The sequence below is a fragment of the Talpa occidentalis genome, unplaced genomic scaffold, assembly GCF_014898055.3.
Source record: "Talpa occidentalis isolate TD23 unplaced genomic scaffold, MPIMG_talOcc4v2.1 talOcc4.12, whole genome shotgun sequence".
Taxonomy (NCBI): domain Eukaryota; kingdom Metazoa; phylum Chordata; class Mammalia; order Eulipotyphla; family Talpidae; genus Talpa; species Talpa occidentalis.
Window position 1 is genome coordinate 23,897,802 of NW_023601212.1, and position 19,588 is coordinate 23,917,389.

General features: G+C 36.1%; 1 protein-coding gene across 4 annotated transcripts in view; it reads left to right on the forward strand.

Moving 5' to 3' along the window:
- CCDC15 (coiled-coil domain containing 15) overlaps positions 1-19,588 on the forward strand; it is a 48,256-nt gene that overhangs the window by 26,366 nt on the left and 2,302 nt on the right. For all 4 annotated transcript variants that reach the window (XM_037505540.2, XM_037505543.2, XM_037505542.2 and 1 more), the window contains 2 exons: positions 18,588-18,761; positions 19,062-19,210. In XM_037505540.2, coding sequence (XP_037361437.2) covers positions 18,588-18,761; positions 19,062-19,210 — 323 coding nt within the window. The remainder of the gene's footprint in view (positions 1-18,587; positions 18,762-19,061; positions 19,211-19,588) is intronic.

A 19,588-nucleotide genomic window follows, 5' to 3' on the forward strand; every position in this document is an offset into this window, starting at 1 on the left:
TCTCCAGTTATACCATTTTCAATGTCATATAGTAGGAATCATACAGTGTAGCCTTTCATATTGGCTTTTTTCACTTAGTAATATGCATTTAAGGTTCCTTCACTGCCTTTTTTTTCATAGCTTGATAGTTCATTTCTTTTTAGTGCTTAATAATAATTTCATTGCATGGATGTATCACACTTTATCAATTCACCTACAAGGACATCTTGGTTGCCTCCAAGATTTGGCAGTTATGAATAAAACTGTTGCATACATCCATGTGCAGGTTTGTGTGGACTTAAGTTTTCAGTTCCTTTGGGTAAATAACATTTACTGAGTCAACTGGTAAAAATATATTTAGTTTTGTAACAACTGCAAAATCATCTTCCAAAGTGCTCTATTATTTTTGCATTCTACCAGCAGTGAGTGAGAGTTCCTGTTGCTCCACACCCTCACCAGCATTTAATGTTGTCAGTGTTTTGGATCATTCTAATATGCGTGTTAGTAGTACCTCACTGTTGTTTTAATTTGCAGTTCCCTAATGTTAAAGATGATGTGGAGCATCTTTTCCTGTGGTTATTTGCCATCTGTGTATCTTCTTTGATGAGATGTCTAGATCTTTGGTCCATTTTTTCAATTGAGTTGTTTTCTGATTTTTGAGTTTTAAGAGTTCTTTTTGAGTTTTAAGAGTTCTTAATATTTTAGAAATAGTCCTTTATCAACAGGTGTGTCTTTTGCAGATCATTTTCTCTTACTCCATAGCTTTAATTCTCATTCTCTTGACAATGCCTTTTGCAGAGCAGAGGTTTTGAATTTGAATGAAGTCCAACATATCAATTACTTCTATTGTGAATTGTGCTTTTTGTGACAATGTGAATGAACCTTGAGTGCATTATACTAAGTGCAGTAAGACAAACTGAGAACTTTATGATATCATTTATATGTGAAATCTTAAAAAGTCAAATTTATAGAAACAGAATAGATTAGTGGTTGCCAGAACCTGGAGGATAGAGAAAGTGAGAAATTTTCTCATTTTCAAGCTTTTAGTTATAACAGAGTAGTTTCTGGGAATCTAATAATATTCAGCTTGGTGACTGTAGTCCACAATTCTGTATTTATGCTTGAAATTTGCCAAGAGTAATTCTTAAATGTTCTCATCAAACATACTCATACACACAACACAAGATAACAATGTGAGGTGATGGTTGTGTTATCTTATTCTGGCAGTCATTTTATGATATATGTGTATATTAGATCATCTCACTGTATACCTTAAAGTTGCACAATATTATTTGTTAATTATATTCAATTCAAAGCTGGGAGGTGGGAGGATGTGGATTCCAAAGAACCTCCCTTCTTACGCAGTTCTAGGAGTGATTCTGCATTTATTCGGCAAACATTAATTTGGCATCTTTCATATCCTGGCACTGTGCTAGGCACAACTTCCAAGATACAAAGAAAAATACAATATGGTTCCCTTTCTGACAAACTCATAATCTAAGGTAGATGAGGTAACAACTGTATACAAATAAATAATATCATTAGTACAAGAGAAGAAGTAGATAAAGAATCCTTGAGAGAAGGGTTACTAATTCCATCTGGAAATTTAGAGAAATTATTATATTTCAGATGTTCCTAGATGGGTAAATGTATATTTATTGGGGAAGTGGGGAAGAATGGTGAAGGAAAAAAAATTAACAGGAACTGAATCAGGGTAGAAGGAAATAATATACACGCAGAATTTTATAATTTATAAGGGCTTTCATATATTATCTTGCTTGATACTTTTTATAATCAAACAAACATTTATTGAGCGCCTTCCACATACCAAATACTATACTCTATGCTGAGAATGTAAAATGTGAATATATGGCAATATAGTGGTTCATAGTACAGGTTTAGAATTAGACTTAGATTTGAATTTGCCATTTTTGGGATATGTTTCTTCACCTCTGAAATTCAGTATTCTTTTTTTTTTTAATTTTATTTTATTTTTTAATTTTTTAATAATAAATTTTATTTTTATATTCCCCATACAATTGCAACCCCCCCATTCTGACCCCAATCCCTCCCTTCCCACCCCCCCACCCCCCAAAAAGTGTCTCTGTTTCATAGTTTTTTGTTGATTTTGATTTTCACTTTCTTATAGTTATTCATTTTCCTGGTCCCTTATTTAAGTTTTCTAGATTCCTGCTATGAGTGAGACCATCCTGTATTTTTCTTTTTCTTTTTGGCTTATTTCGCTGAGCATGATCCCTTCCAGCGCCATCCATGTTGCTGCAAATTGCATGTGTTTATCTTTTTTGAATGCTGAGTAATATTCCATGGTATATATGTACCACATCTTCTTGATCCAGTCATCTATTTTTGGGCATTTGGGCTGTTTCCAAAGCTTAGCTATTGTAAATAGTGCTGCTATAAACATAGGGGTGCAGGTGTTCTTTGGAATTGATGTTTCTGTGTCCTTTGGGTAGATACCTAGGAGTGGAATTGCTGGATCATATGGAAGCTCTATGTTTAGTAGGTCCAGAAATCTCCACACAGCTCTCCATAGTGGTTGGACCAGTTTGCACTCCCACCAACAGTGCAGAAGAGTTCCTTTTTCTCCACACCCTCGCCAACATTTGTTGTTGCTAGTTTTTTTAATATGTGCCATTCTCACTGGTGTAAGATGGTATCTCATGGTAGTTTTGATTTGCATTTCCCTGATGACAAGTGATGTTGAACATTTTTTCATATGCCTGTTGGCCATTTGCATTTCCTCTTCAGAGAAGTTTCATTTTAGCTCTTCTGCCCATTTTTTGACTGGATTATTTTCTTTGTTGTTGTTGAGTCTCATCAGCTCTTTGCAGATTTTTGTGATCAGTCCTTTATCATTAGTGTTGGGTGCAAAAATGTTCTCCCAGTTGGTGGGGTTTCTCTTTGTTTTTGTTATTGTCTCTTTTGCTGTGCAGAAGCTCTTTAATTTGATGTAGTCCCAGCTGTTTATCTTTGCCTTCACTATCATTGCTTTGGGTGATGTGTCTGTAAAGATGTCTTTGATGTGCAAATCACGTAGTGTTTCGCCTATATTTCCTTTTATATATTTTATGGTTTCAGGTCTTATGTCTAGTTCTTTAATCCATTTTGAGTTGATTTTTGTGTATGGTGTGAGGTAGTGGTCAAGCTTCATTCTTTTGCATGTAGCGACCCGGTTTTCCCAGCACCATTTATTGAACAAACTTTCTTTGCTCCAATGTATAGTCTTTGCTCCTTTGTCAAAGATTAGTTGACCATAAATCTGTGAGTTTATTTCTGGATTTTTTTTTAATAGAGGCATGTTTTATTTATTTATTTGTTTGTTTGTTTGTTTATACATGCACTGGGCACAGTCAGAAGCGCGGGTGGGTGAGAGAATTCACGAGAGCCAGAGCAGGGAGCAGAACAGGCAGAAGGACCAAAGTACACTGCTGAGGGGAGCAGTGGGCTGCAGGAGAGGTCTGCGTGCCATGTGGGACCCTCCTCTGGTGGCCGGGGAGCAGCTGGGGATTGAACCCACACCGCAGAGGCTGCGGGCAGCTTCGCAACCCAGCGCTCAACTGCTGCGCCACCGGGGAGGCCCTATTTCTGGATTTTCTATTCAATTCCATTGGTCTGTATGTCTGTTCTTGTTCCTATACCATGCAGTTTTGATGATTATGGCTTTGTAGTATAGTTTGAAGTCTGGGAGTGTGATGCCTCCATTCCCTTCTTTTTTTTTTCAGGAGAGCTTTGGCTATTCGGGTTTTTTTTGTGATTCCATATGAATTTCATCAATAATTGTTCTATTTCTTTGAAGAATGACATTGAAATTTTGATTGGAATAGCATTGAATCTGTATGTTGCTTTTGGTAGGATGGCCATATTAATAATGTTTATTCTTCTAATCCATGAGCAGGGGATGTCTTTCCATTTCTTTGTGTCTTCTTCTATTTCTTTTAACAGTGTTTTATAGTTTTCTTTGTATAGGTCCTTTACCTCTTTTGTTAGATTTATTCCCAAATATTTGATTTTTTTTCGTTTCAATAATAAAAGGGATGGTTTTTTTGATTTCTTCTTCTTCAGATTTATTGTTTGTGTATAGGAAGGCTACTGACTTTTGCATGTTGATTTTGTATCCTGCCACTTTACTGAACTGATGAAATTCAGTATTCTTAATTAAAAAATGAGAATTATGACACTCTTGTTCTAGGCTATTGATGGAATTAAGTGGAGAAATACATATAAAATATTTAATACTGATTCTGGCATTTAATAAGATCATAATAATAATTACTGCCACAATGATAATTGGTGGTGATGATGGTATTGATGATGATGGTGAGTAGGATAAATACTAATGGGAGCCAGATAAAAGGAGAAAGAGATATAGAAATAATATTGATAATGCTACATGAAAAATGAAAAAGGGATAGTGTAGAGGTTAATAAAGACAATAGAGATGAGTTAATACTGGTCTTGAAAGATGAATTGGAATTTGCCAGATGGTTAAAGAACTTAGTGTGAAAGTATAAGATCTGTCTGGGAAACAATGTGAAAATTTGGGATGGCTGACCTAATGGAAGTGAAGTGGCAAATGGGGCTATAACAAAACTGTTCAAAGAGTTTAAGGAAGAACCTTATGATCTGATCGGTATTTAGAAAGATCGCCCTGGCAGCAGAGTGAAAAAAAAAAAAAAATTCTGTAGAGAACAGAAAACTAAAGTAGAGTCAATTAAGAAGTTATTATAATATAACAGTTGAATAGGATGGTAAGACCTTGGGAACAGAAAGTCATATATTTAATAAAACTTAAGAAGCAGAATCCATAGGATTTGATAACCAATTTGGTTTGGTGTTGAATAGTCAACAGTAGTTTCTAATTTTCTTTTTTAGATAACTGAATGAGTGATGGTATATATTAATACAAATAGGGAATATCCAAATAACAGACTTGACCAGAAACTAGTGAGTTTAGCTCTGAACATTGAGTCTGAGAAACCTATTGACTATTAAAGGAGGACTGACTTTTATACTTCTGGTAATAAGGAACTAGAATCCTGTGAGCAATGGGAACTAAGGATTTCTTTAGGAATTTTTAATAAATGTTTCAGTGTGAATTTGGACCAAGAACTTCTGAGGGACAAAGAAACAAGCAAAGCTTTTGTTAGTGTCAGGAACTGAATTAACAAAATTGAAGATTTGAGGGGTCTCAAACACTTGGTCAATTTTCTCCTCAAGACATTTGCCAGAATCAAAATTTATACACAAAAGAAGGCTGAAGGGCTAAGTTGGCAACATCTGGGAAACAGAAATTTTCTATAGTCTTATGGTACTGAGGAGATGCAGAATTCAGAGCATACTGGGGTGAAGTAAGGGAGCAAGGACCCAAATGATCTATCAGGTGTTTAGTTGGAAGCCCCAGAGAGCTATGTACTAAGAAGATGGCCTAACCAACTGCAGAATAAGCTTTACCCAAATTGTAAAACAGCTTTAATAGTTTCAGGTAGTAAACCTTTTCTCTGCCTAGCAGAAGAAAGATTGAACATTTTTTGGTTAGATAACATCATTTGGAGACTCTAAAATTTCTAAAAGTCATATTCAGCATTCAATCAAAATTTTCTAGACATGTTAAAAAATAGGACCAAATGACTAAAACCCAAGAGAAAGAAGAGCCAACAGAAGGAGAAGGTGCCACAGATAATGGTATTAGCAGAGGACTTTAAAACAATTGATTGATATTGTTTTATATTAAGAAATAGAGTAAAAGAAGGATAAAATAAATGCAAATATGGCAGATTTCACCAGATAACTGTAATCTATAAAATAGAATCAAATATATCACCTAGAATTGAAACATAATCTTAAAATAGGAACTCAGCTGATACCCAATGGGACACCATTTCAAACTCTCCAGAATCGATTAAAAAAAAAATGTAAAAGAATAACTTAACAGTACCAGACATTGACAAGGATATAGATTAGCTGTAGCTCATGTATTGGTAGGAAAAGTGGAAAAGAGCACAACCACTTTGAAAAACTGTTTAGAATTTTATATAGTTAAAAATACACCTACTCTATGGCCCAGTCACTTTATTGCTAGATATTTCCTCAAGAAAGGTAGAAATATATTCATTAAAACATTGAAAAGCAATGAAAGACATTCTTTTTGAAGTACCTATGGCACATTTACCAAAATTGATCACATCTTGCTTTATTCTCAGAGTATGTTCTCTATGTTGATATTAAGCTAGAGATCATCAAGCAATATATTCCTAAAGAATTCTGAGTTAAAGTTGCTATGAAAATTGAGAAATATTTTGAAGAGAAAAATAATGAAGATAAATCATATCAAAACCTGTCAAAGGCAGCTAATGTAGTGTTTAGAAGGAATGTTAGAGCCTTAGCTGCATTTGCGAGAAAAAGTAAATTGGCTAAAAATCACTATTTTGAGTTTTCTTCTTAAGAGACAGAATAAACAGCAAAGCAAACCACAGGAAAGAAGTCATAAAGAGCAGAAATCTTTTGAAGTAGAACATGAGTGTATGGTGGAGAAAATTAAAAAGTCAAAAATTGGCTCTTTGAAAATTTAGTTTCAACAAGGACATACCACTTTTACTAATCAGTAAGGAAAAGAAAAGAGGAAAATACAACCTCCCAATATTATGAATGAAAAAGGAGTCACTACTACTGAGCCTACAGACATTAAATGATTAAAAGGGGGCTATTATGAATAACTTTAAATTGAAAAAATTAATCAGTTTGATGAAGTGAATCAATGCCTTAAAAAAATGAATCCAAGAAGAAATAGAAATCTTAGTAATTCCATATCACTTAAAGAAGAATACTTCCCAAATAATTGTAGAGACCAGTATCACTTTAATACCAGCCTGACAAAGGACATTACAAAAAAACAACATTACAGACTAATTTCTCTCATGAACATAAATGCCCCAAATCCCCAAGTAAAATTTTAGTCCAATGGCCTTTGAGGTTCCTGTCCTTAGTGCTTCTTCCGCAACCTCTGTCTCCTGCCCCAGGGCAGCTTCTTAAACATCCCATGCCTTGGAACCAATGGGAGGAAAGGTTATTGCAACAGTATTTGTGGAAAAAATTGAATAAAATGAAGCATTCCAAATGCTTAGGAATTGCCTTTGGATAATAGAAGTAATTGTTTCTATTATTTTGGCAACTCTTAATTTTTTTAAATTTATTTTTTATCATTAGTATATTTGATTTGGGGAGCAATATCTGCATCATAAGGAAAAGGGCCCCTTGGTACTGAATGAAATACCTATTTACTTTGCAAAAGGATTTCTGAGATTTTCATGTTGTAAACCACAGGTGAGAGTGTTTTTCCTGTGAGGTATATAATAGTTCCTTTGTATATATTCTTACATGCTGTTCTCTCCCTCTCCTTCCTAATTCCCCTCTCCCCCAGTATGTTACAGTACTATTGTCCAAAAAGTAATTTTTGTAGTAACAAAGGGTGTGGTGTGTTTTGGATTGTGGTAGAGGATGCTTCGAAAAGCCCTCGTGAAGTTATCTAGTGTAGCCTATAGACAGGATTCTATTTAAATATTTCAAAAATCTTTTCTAAATGTTCTTTAGGACTGTAATTATTAATCTCCCTGGATAACAGTTTCAGAATCTAAAGATGTTGGCTCTCAGCAAGTTCATTCTTATATCTAGATCAGATTTATCTTACTATAATGTACCCATTCAGCCATAATTATGATCTGATCTGCATAAAAAAAAATTCTTTTAGTTCTGTCATGCCCATAGATAAGCATTTTACAGACTCATCAGGTCAAAGACAGAATGAAGTTTTAGTTTCATTCATTTAACTGAAACCCAGTTATCCTTGCTGTGGGTATTTTTATGTCTAACCTAAATCTTCTTATGACATGCCTGCCACATGGCATAGTCAGTGGGGTATTCTTCTTTAACTATACTGCTGACCTTCTTTGAAAGCTTTTCTGCTTAAGGCTTTTATTTTATTGCTGTTTTCTTACTGCATAATCTTTTTCTCCTTGGATTAATATTCTTGACTCCAGAAAAAATATGGAGTCTCTGCCTTACAGATGGTGTCAGAAAATTAAATTTTGTTGATAGTTTGCAAATAATTAAAAACTATCTTTTGCTTTTTTCTTATTGAAGAAACTAAATTCACTATGCCTTCTCTTTATACAGATTATTTGATTCAATTTAAAGATAAACCTCTTTAGCAGCATTCTAAAATATACATCTGCTTTGTAAACAGGAATTGATAATAACTGCTTTACATCACGTAGTTGTTATAAGAATCTAATGATATGTTTCCATTCAGTCATGTAACAGCCATTTATTGAGCAACTAGGGATTGGTACATGATACCAGATTTAGGAGGGGATGAAAAATTTGAAGACATGATCCCGCTCTTCATGAATCTTACTAGGGAGGTTTCACTAATGGGGAGGTAGATGAATGAATACATAATTATAGTGGCACATATTAAGTTTTACAAGACAATATAGCACGTAGACAGAACCTGGTGAAATGTGTATTTAAGTCTCCACTCTTATCTACCAGCTCTGTGACTTTGGGAAAGTTAACCTCCATAAGCCTCCCTTTCTTCTATATAAAATGGCGATAATAATGCTATATACCTCATAAAGTTTCTGTGAGGATAAATGAGGTAAGATGTAAATGTGCTAAATACAGAATCTATCATATAATATGTGCTGCATAAACATTAGTTGTCAGATATTTTAGGGAAAAATAAAGTTTGACTAAAATATATTCTAGTGAATGGAAAATGGAATATTATCCGAATATTTCTAGAGGCCACTGTAACCTGGATGCCAAATTGACAAGGACATTATAAGAAAGCAATGTTGCAAAGTAATTTCTCTCAGAATATAAATGTAAGGTTCTCAAGTAATATATTAATATTGGAAGAAAGAAAGGACAAGAATGTATGAGAGCACAAAAGCAGTTTTGAACTCGGTGTTGAGGGTATGATGAAGCAGGATAGGTAAGACTTCCTGGACTGAGTTTGAAGGATTAGACATGATAGTATATGAGATCAAATGGGAATGGATTAGGAAAAAAAAAGAGTAAATAGGAACTCTAGGCAAAAGGAAGAGCACTGTAAAAGCAGTGGCTCATGAGAGAATATGACACTTCTCAGTAAATGTGATTAGAGCAAAAGGGATGCAAGAGATAAGCTTAAGAAGTAGGAAAGTTGGGCCTCCCTGGTAGTGTAAGGGGTTAAGATGCAACCTATGAAGCTTTCCACAACCTTTGCAGCATGAGTTCGATCCCCAACCAGGGAGCAACCCACATGGCACAGCAGACCTCTCCTGACTTGCCCGCTGCTCCCCTCAGCAGTGTACTTCGGTCAGTCTGCCTGTTCTGCAGCCCTTGTTTTACTAAAATTTTGTATATTAGGATTGGAATTTGCATGATTCCAACAGGCTCAACATCTTGAAAATACCAACTGCCAAGATCAATGTTGTCTTTTGAGAATAAATATTTTCATGTTTCTATACACACACAAAAAAACCCAAAACAATAATTTTTCTGTTCCCTACTCTGTCTCTGGTGAATCCTCTCACCCCCCGCATCTCTGGCCTGTACCCCAGTTCTTGTATGCATAAATAAATAAATCTTAAAAAAAAAAGAGGTAGGAAAGTTAAGATCATCAAGAACTTTGTATGTCGTAAGGAAAAGCTTTGGTTTATTCTGAAAACAGCTGCTATTTGGAAGCATTGTGAGGAAACGATAAAATGGCTAAAACTATGTCAGGCAATTGTTGAGGTAATACTTTAGAAGAAAAGAAGTGAAACCAATTTGTTAAAAAAGATTATCGTGTATTAAACACTTACTGTGCGTTAATACCTTATCATGTCATTGAATCAATATGTGTTTCTGCAGGGTAGTGGTAGCTACTGGTGTGCCAGGCAGTGTTGAATATGGCATTAGCTCATTTACTTATTTTAATAACCTTGTGAGGTAAATTTTATTTATTGTTCTTTCATTTGACAGATGAGAAAATGAGCCCAAGAATTAAGTAATTTGCCTAACATTAAGATCACACTTAGCAAGGGGCAGCACTGGTATTCAACCCCAGATTTATTTGACTCTGGCACTTAATCTCTTTGAAATCTCTAAAATGGCCTCATTTAAGACAGAACTAGAATAGTAGTAACAGGGAGGCAGTTTTAAGAAAATCATGACATAGAATTGGTCAGATTTTGTCAGAGGAGAACTCAAGGATAAGTCCCAAGTTCATGGCTCGGGGCAGTAGTTAAATGGGATACTGTAAAGCAGATTTGCCAAGAAGGAAGTAGAAGTGGAGAGGGTAAATTAATTTTGGGGTATATTGTGTTGACGTGCATAAAGGAAATCCAAATAGAGAGTCCACTAGGAAATAGTAAACAACTATAATTGTATTCACGTCAGGGCTCTGGGGAAAAAAAACAATATATTGACTTGTTGATTTCTGACCTACTTTAGTTACTTTTAGGAATGATTTCAGAAATCACTAAGGAAGAATATTAATAGAATTAGGAAGTGGGGAGACACAGAGAAAGGTTGATAGAAACACAAGATCAGTAGGCAAAGATTTAGACTATGCTAGATTAGACCTTAATCCTCTTCTGCCAAAGAAGGTTTCGTCCACTTGCTTGAGAAGGTTTTTCTTACAGGTACCTTTTTCAGTCCTGAAATAAATCTGTTTCTTAATCTTAGAAGCAGAATTACTTTTATTTGAAAGTATTGATGTTGGCAAATTTCTGTGATTGCTTAAGAAGAAAGAATTCATAGAGCCAAACAAGGTAGTCCTCATTTTTGGTTCTTGGTTTCTATTTTAGTTTAACTTTGTAAAGGATTAATGGTGTGGCCTTATCACATGTATAATCAATAACAAGAGTTTTTGAATTGTTGCTGGAATTGTAATTTTTAATTGCATTTTTAATGCAGTGTGCCTGTGATAACTTTATTTTCAGAATTATCTTCAAAATATCAATTATTATTGTCTGTCTGTTTAGTTGTGCAAACGCCCATTATAAACCAGTTGGTAATGTTATAATTCTTTCTTCTCTTTTACTGAAAGTCTGACACTGGTTTCAGAATACCTTTTGGCATCACCAGTAAACAACTGTAATTGTATTCATGTCAGGGCTCTGGGGAAAAAAATAATATATTGACTTGTTGATTTCTGACCTACTTTAGTTTCTGTTGTGTGTTAACTGGAAGTTATATTTGCATAAGAGGATTTAGAAGACTTCAGAGAAGAATGATATAGAATGATGTAGAATGATGTAGAATGATGGTTTATATCAGCCTTTTTAGTTAGATTTGTTAGTTGCTTTTATGATCCTTTTTGAAACTACTGTTTGGCAATGGTTCTTAATGTGAGAATCTGACCAAAGCTATGGATTCTTATCCCAGAAAAATACTTTTGAGACACGGAGATGTCAAATTGACAGGTTGTTAAAGACATTTGAACCTCAGGGGCATAATCTATGCCAAAACTATAGCTTTGTGAATTACAGGTGGTGGTGGGTGGTAAATGGCGCAGAGGACGTACAAAAGGTATAGTGTAAGAAGTGGAGAATGCCTAGAAATACTGTATTTTTTTAAAAAGATTTATTTATTTATCCATACAAGAGCTGGAGTACAGGCCAGAGATGCAGGGGGTGAGAGGATTCACCAGAAACAGAGTGGGGAACAGAACAGGCAGACCGACTGAAATACACTGCTGAGGGGAGCAGCGGGCGAGACAGGAGAGGTCTGCTTTGCCATGTGAGTTGCTCCCTGGCCAGCCAGGCATGGAACTTGTGCTGAAGAGGCTGTGGATTGCTTCATCGTGCTGTGCTTAACCCCTTGTGCCACCAGGGAGGCTGAAATATTGTATTTTTGTTTACGTGCTAAGACGCTTTGAAGTGCCAAAAACTATTTTAATATCTATTATTTTTTTGCCCTTTGAATTGGTTTTTGCCCTCTTGAGTACAGTATTGCTTTCATTGAGAATATATGTTCTAGATGGATAGAATGACCTGTTGGCCACTATTGATCTTATAGAGCTCTTTGGGTGGTGTGATTGATGGGTCCTAAAGTCACATTGGAGTGGATGAGGAGATTGGGAAATAGAGACAGACATTAACTTTAAGGTGAGTAATGACTAGGGGCAAAAGGGAGTGGCTGAGTCCATTATTTTTAGTAATTATCCTATTACCAAAACTTAAGGTGTCAACATTTTGAAAACAATGCTGTTTCCTTAGCTCTTAGTTTACTGGTACTAGATAATAATTGACATAGAGAATTATATTATTAACTAAGCTTTTCTGTTGTCATTCACTTGAATCCATTTAAATCTGTTTGATTCATTATCTACAGAGAAATCTTTTCAGTTTTCCTTTTTCACAAGGTAAGGAATTACTGAATTAAGCAAATAGAAATGTCCTCAAAAGATTTACTTTTCTTTACTGGTTCTCTTTGGGATAAGATGTCTGTATGTAGATCCCTAGCCAGAGTAGCTGTGATCTTAGGCTCATCTTTTAATTTTTGTACTCTTTTCACTCTCTTGTTTATTTTTACACATTGCATTGTGATATGTAATGGCATGGTGACATATGTTTTAAAGTCAATTGTAGGGCCTCCCCTGTGGCGCAGTGGTTGAGCGCTGGGTTGCGAAGCTGCCCGCAGCCTCTGCAGTGCTGGTTCGATCCCTGGCCACCGGGCGAGGGTCCCACATGGCGCGCTGACCTCTCCTGCCGCCCGCTGCTCCCCTCAGCAGTGTACTTCCTTGTTTTGTTCCCCGCTCTGGCTCTGGTGAAATCTCTCACCCTCCCGTGCTTCTGACTGTACCCAGTGCTTGTATAAATAAAAAATAAATAAATAAATCTTTTTTTAAAAAAAAAGTCAATTGTGATATGTATATGCACCTGTTGTGACCTTTTTCCACATTACCTTTCTCACATACCTATTAGACTGCCTTGTATGCCTTTAAACCTTGATCTTCACTGTGATAAAAACATATTTCTCTGCCCAAACTGCAGTACTGAGATTTTCTCACCTCTACCTTATTACAACTTTATATTGCATTGAGTTTGAATCACACCATAAAAGCTATGTTTATGTTGTATATTCTTTGAGGAATACTCAATTTGGACTTACAGTTATAGTTCAGGAAAGAACACCAAGTGTGGGAGAATAGTTGTAAGAAAACCCTTGTTTAAAGTAGCCTTGTCACTCTGCTAGAAGTGGCCTGTGATTAGCTGTCAGAATCTGCATGGCCTCAGTTCTGCTTATAATACAACTACTGTGTCCCTTGTACTTTTCCAGTGCTTGATCTTTCAGCCTTTGTAGGATGACTTCCTGGTTTTTAACATATACCTGTGTTAAACTAAAAGGAAGGCTGTAATTCCCTGGAGTCAATAGCCTGCCACAAATGAATAGAAACCCAGGGTTTTCAGCAGTCATACTGTATTGAAGAGGTGTGCGTATGAGTTGGCCTCATACCACTTACTCAGAAAACAATTGCTCATTTGTTTCAAAGTAATTTTTAGCAACTGATGTTATCAGCATATATTTACAAGTTCTAGGCTTGAATCAGTCATATTTCTTAACAAGAGCTTCTTAGGTTTTCTGATGATTTTCCCAATAAGCTGCTTATTTTCTCTACTTTTAGATGGGTTTTTAAAAAATATAATTTAAAAAGTATAAAATATAAAAATATAATATAAAAAGTATAATTAATGTTCAATACACTGCACACATTTAAAGTACAGACAGATATTTTGACATATATGTATGAAACCATTACTGTAGTCAATCTAGTGAACTTATTGCTTCCTCATGTCCTTAGTAGCCCCTCTTTCCTACCCCTTGCTGTCCCTCCTAACCCCCCATTCTAGGCTACTATTCATCTGCTTTATGTCACTATATATTACATTTTCTGGAATCATGCAACATGTACTTTTGTGCTCTTCTCGTTTAACTCAGTATAATTATTTTAAGATTCACCTCTGATGTTGTATGTATTAATAGTTCATCTTTTTTGTTATTGAGTACTATTACAGTTATGGATATACAGTCATGTGTTGCCTAACAACATTTCAGCCAATGGCTAGGTCAGTGATGGACCACATACAATGGCGGTCCCAATAAAAACAGGCTATTACCACATAGCCTAGGTGTGTAGTAGGCCCTACCACCTAGGTTAGTGTTATATCTCTCCATTTATTTATGTTACATTCCCACACCAACAGAATCATCTAACCACACATTCTCAAAATGTATCCCTGTTGTTAAGCTGTGCATGACTGTACAACAGTCTGTTTATCCATTTGTATGTTGATAGACATTTGGGTTGTTTCCAGTTTTCAGCTATTACCAAAATAGCTATTGTGAATATTCACATACAAATTTTTATATGGAATTATATTATACAGTGGAATATTGGTAATAAAAGGGAATGAAATACTGATACATGCTACAACATGAGTAGACTTTAAAAACATTATACTAAATGAAAGTCCCAAAGGGCCACATACTGTATGATCCCATATCTATGAAAAGTCTAGAACAGGCAAATGTGCATCTATAGATAGATTAGTGTTTGTCAAGGACTGGGGGAGAGGTAGTGGAGAGTGAATATTAGTAAGTACAGGTTTCTTTTGGAGGTGTTAAAATGTTCTCAAATTGTATTGTGATGATGGTGAATTTTATGGTATACAAATTATACATAAAAATATTATTAAAAATGAGTTGTCCACGTGTGTGGATTTATTTCTTGACTTTCTCTTCTGTCCTATTTATGTATCTTTATGTTAATACCATGAGATTCTGATTAGTGTAGTTTTATAATAATGCTTACAATCAGATAGGTTAGCTGTCCAATTACCCTTCCCACCCCCCACCAGAGTTGTCTTGGCTGTTTTAGGTCATATAAAATTAGCTTGTCAATTTCTACAAAAAAGTCTTCTTGGATGTTGATTGGGATTGTGTTGAATCTGTAGATAATTTGGGGGAGAATAGACATCTTACTGATACTGAGCCCCGACCCATGAAAAAGTTATAATCTCTCCATTTATTTAAATTGTCTTTAATTTTTATCAGTTATAGTTTTCAGTGTATAAGTCTTTCTAATCTTTCATCACCTATATGTATTTCATGTATTTGATGCTATTGTAAATGGCGTTTTTTAAAATTTCAATTTCTGATGTTTATGTAACCAGTATATGGAAATGCACAGTTAATTTTTGGACATGGATCTTGTACCCTGTAACTTTATTCAGAATTCTGTTGGATATTTTTAGGTAGTGATTATGACATCATCAAACAAAGACAGTTTTATTTCTTTAAATCTGGATGTCTTTTCTCTTTCTTGTCTGATTACACTGGCTATAGCCAGTATAAATGACATGTATCCATCACTATGGTATAGTACAGAATAGTTTCACTGCCCTAAAAATCCTCTGTGTTCTGCCTAATCATCTTTTCCCCTCCAACTCCTGGCAATGCCTGATCTTTGTATTGTCTTGACTGTTTTGCTATTCCCAGAATATCATATAGTAGGAATTATATAGTATATAGTCTTTTCATATTGACTTTCACTTAATGACATGCATTTAAGTTTTGTCGGTGTCTTTTCATAACTTAATAATTCATTTCTTTTACGCACTGAATGATAATTCCATTGTCTGGATATACCATAGCCAATTTACCTACTAAAGGACATCTTGGTTGTTCCCAGGAGTTGCCAGTTATGAATAAATCTACTCCTTGGATTGGGTTTGTGTGGGCATAGTTTTCAACTTTGATTAACTACCAAATAGTGTGATTTCTGGATCATATAGTTAGAATATGTTCAGTAAAGTCAATGTAACATTTTGCATTTCTACTAGCAGTGAATGAGAGTTCCTGTTGCTCCACATTCTTGTCAGCATTTGATAATGTCAGCATTCTAGATTTTGGCCCCTCTAGGAGTATAGTAGTATCTAGTTATTATGTTAATTTGCATTTCCCTGATGACATTATGATCTTTACATATACTTACTTGCTATATGTATATATCTTCTTTGCTAAGGTGTCTATTTGGGTGTATGATCCATTTAAGAATCAGGTTTATTTTCTTATTGTTGCTTAAAAGTTTTTTGTGTATTTTAGATACCATTCCTTTATCAGGTATACTTTCTGCAAATATTTTCTCCTAGTTTATGATCCACCTACCTGCTGTGCCTGGGCAGTCTAGGGCTGTCAGTCTTGCCAGGCAGTGGTACTTTGGGTTTGTCCTCAACTTTGGAATTAATATGTTCTCATTGGGTAATGCTCTGGGTCCAACCTTAACGTGTGGCTGCCCAGAGATGTTTCTGGGCGTGAACTGGTTTGTCAAGGCTGCCTACCATGTTGGTGTTCACTAGGTCAGCAGCAGTCTGTAGTCTCAAGAGGCGGTAGCTGTATGGGACCTGGTGGTAGGGGCCTTGTGGGCGTGTCTCTGGTAGAAAGATGAGCCTTGTGGTTGTAGATAATATTGGGAATGTGACTGAGAGTACTTAACTGAAGCCTCACTGCAGACCTTACAGGCATAATTGGTCTTGCTGGCACAGTGGACTTTGTAGCACGGCAGGCCTAGTTTGCATCCCAGCCAGGGGATGCTGCCGAACTGCTGACAGTGCTGAGATGTAGAGGGCAACTGACTGCCACCCCCATAGTATTAGGTGCATGGGCTTGGGGCTTCTGGTGTGCCTCTGCTGCAGCACATGGGGGTTGTGGTGATGCTGGCACCACCCTGGCTAGTGTATGTTGCAGTAGGGGGTGGGGCCCATAAGGAGTGGGGTGTTGCAGGCCTTGGGCTGTCAGAGAGCATGGCCAGTAACCATGTCTGCTCCCTAGTCATCTGTGTTTCAGGGGGCCCTGTTTGGCTGCAGAGATGTGGCTTGATTGGAGACAGATTTGTATTCCTACCTTAAATCACTTAAACCACCACTTACAAAAGTTTTGCACCTTAGTGATATCTTCCTGTTTATGCCTCTTTGTAATGGGATTTCTTCCTTGGCAAGAGTGTCTCTGTGTCTTCCTTTCTGGGTACAGCCTTTTAATCCTTTGTTCTGGCAGCTCTGTTCATTTGGGTTTCAGATCTGTTTCTGTGTAGATTAGTCCATTTTTAGGTGTAGATTTGTAGTCATCATGCGAGGAGATTGAGTATAAGTATTCTCTATTCTATCATCTTGGGCCCTGCCTTTCTTCAGTCTTTTATATCTTAACTTTTTGAATATATAGAGTATAGTTGTAATAACTTTCAATGGCCTTCTGTGTTCTTCTATTGACTATCAATTCTAGGTTCATTGTGACCTAGATATTCTCTTCATTATGAATTGTATTTTCCTGCCTCTTTGCATGCCTAATAATCTTTGATTAGATGTTCAACTTTGTGAATTTTACCTTGTTAGTTGCTGAATATCTTTATATCCCTATATATTTTCCTGAGCTTTGTTTTTAGATTTTTTTGTTACTGGGGAGCTTACTTTTATTGTTTGTTAGGTGTATCTGGAGCAGTGCTCTTTCTGGAATTAATTATTATTCTCTACTACTGAGATAAGACCTCCCTGAAAATTACCCATGCCCTGTGAATTACAAGTTTTTAAAGTCTGGCTAGTGGGAACAGATACTGTTCTCACCTCTGTGTGAGCACAGGGCGCTGTTCACTGTTACCCTTTAGCATGGTTCTGACCCTAGCCTTCGGTCATTTCCTCACATACAGGCACAGCACTCTGCTGGGTATTAGAAGGAAACCCTCTGTAAATCTATAGGGTTCTCCCTCTCTCTCACTGCGCTCTCCTCTGCTATTCTGATCTATGAACTCTAGTTGCCCTTGTTTCCTGGACTTTGGTAAACTGAACAGCTCCATTCAAATCAATGGAGGCCTAAGTGAGACGATTATAAAAGGCAAACTCTGATATTTATTATATATTTATCATGTATATATAGTTATCATTTATGTTCTTCCCACCATGCCTGAGAATTATTTGGTAAAGGGGTTATAATATATAACATATGTCTTTGACATATAATAAGTACTCAATAAGTGCTAAGCTGCTATTAACGCTTTCTCAGGGAGTCCGCGGGCCTCCACCTCAGCTCCACGGCTTGGGCAGTTACAGGCTTCGTGTCATTTGTTTACCATCTGTCAAGGATCACTCGCTGTCTTTTGTTGCCTGATGTTCAGTGTCTTGAAAACCAGTGTTTTTATATTTTGTATGGTTGATTTATTTACTTATTTGGTTGTTTAAAGTAGGAGGGCAAATCTGGTCTCTGTTACTTTGTTTTATTCAAAAGCATATAAGTCCTATCTATTTGTAGTTTTAGCTAGAGAAAGCGTTTGTATTAGGATCCTTACAGAAAAACTCTTAATAGTATCCATTGGTAGTTTCCATATGATATTCTATGTATGTGCATGAGGTGTGGGATAAAAAAAAAAATCAGTCATCAGAAATTTTTGAGGCTATTTTAAGGCATATTAAACTGATTTCCTTATTTCTGGGAATTTCTTGAATTAGTTGATCTGAAACAAGGTATAAGTAATTTATGAAATTCTTAACATGTTATAATTTTATTCTCAGAATTAAGAAAAAGAAAGAGCAGCAACGTTATGCTGAAGAGCAAAGGATACTACAGATGAACTCTCAAGAAGAACCACAGTCAGGGGAGAAGATGAGTGAGATATTAGCCCAGCTACAACTTGAGGAAATGAAAGAAGCCAGAGAGAAACAGCAGAAAGAAAAGGAATACCTAAGGTACTTTGAAAAGTTCTGCATGCAGTTCTGCAAGGAGACTTGATAGGAAGTCGGTGTTCTCATTTTCCTTAAGAGAGTTGACTGTGCCTTCTCATACCTTTCCTTACTTGGGAGTGCAGAATTTCACCAACTTGCTTGATTGCCTGATACCTCTCAGGAATAGTACTCCATTTCCCCCAGTACAAAGAAGAGTCGGGGCGCAGAGATATGAAATAGTTTTAACAGTTACAGCTCATTCTCTTCCTGGTTCACTTTACCTGGTGTACTTTTCTGATCAGGATCAATGCTATATTTTTTTAGGTATGTAGAAGCTTTAAGGGCCCAGGTACAGGAGAAAATGCAACTGTATAATATTACTTTACCTCCACTGTGCTGCTGTGGTCCTGAATTTTGGGATGCTCATCCTGACACCTGTGCCAACAATTGTATGTTCTATAAAAACCACAGAGGTAAGTGTCATAGAGGAATGTTTGTGGCAATTAAAAAAAAAAGTGATATTGGTAGTTTAGCACTTATTGAATGCTTACTATATGTCAAAGACTGTTATGACCCCTTTACCAAACAACTCTGAGGCATGATGGAAGAGCATAAATGATAATTATATATACATGATAAATATATATGAGAGCTTGTCTTTTATGGTCACCTCAGTTAGGCCTCTGTTCAGTTGAATTCCCTGTTATCCTAATACTTTAATTGCTCCCCTCTATGTCCACATTAGACTGCCAGTTTTACCAGGGGACAATGAGGAAAACGAGGTCCAGCATAAACCTATCTTTATCAGGAGTGACTACCTGAGAAAACAGAGGTCTTTCCTTGACACTAAT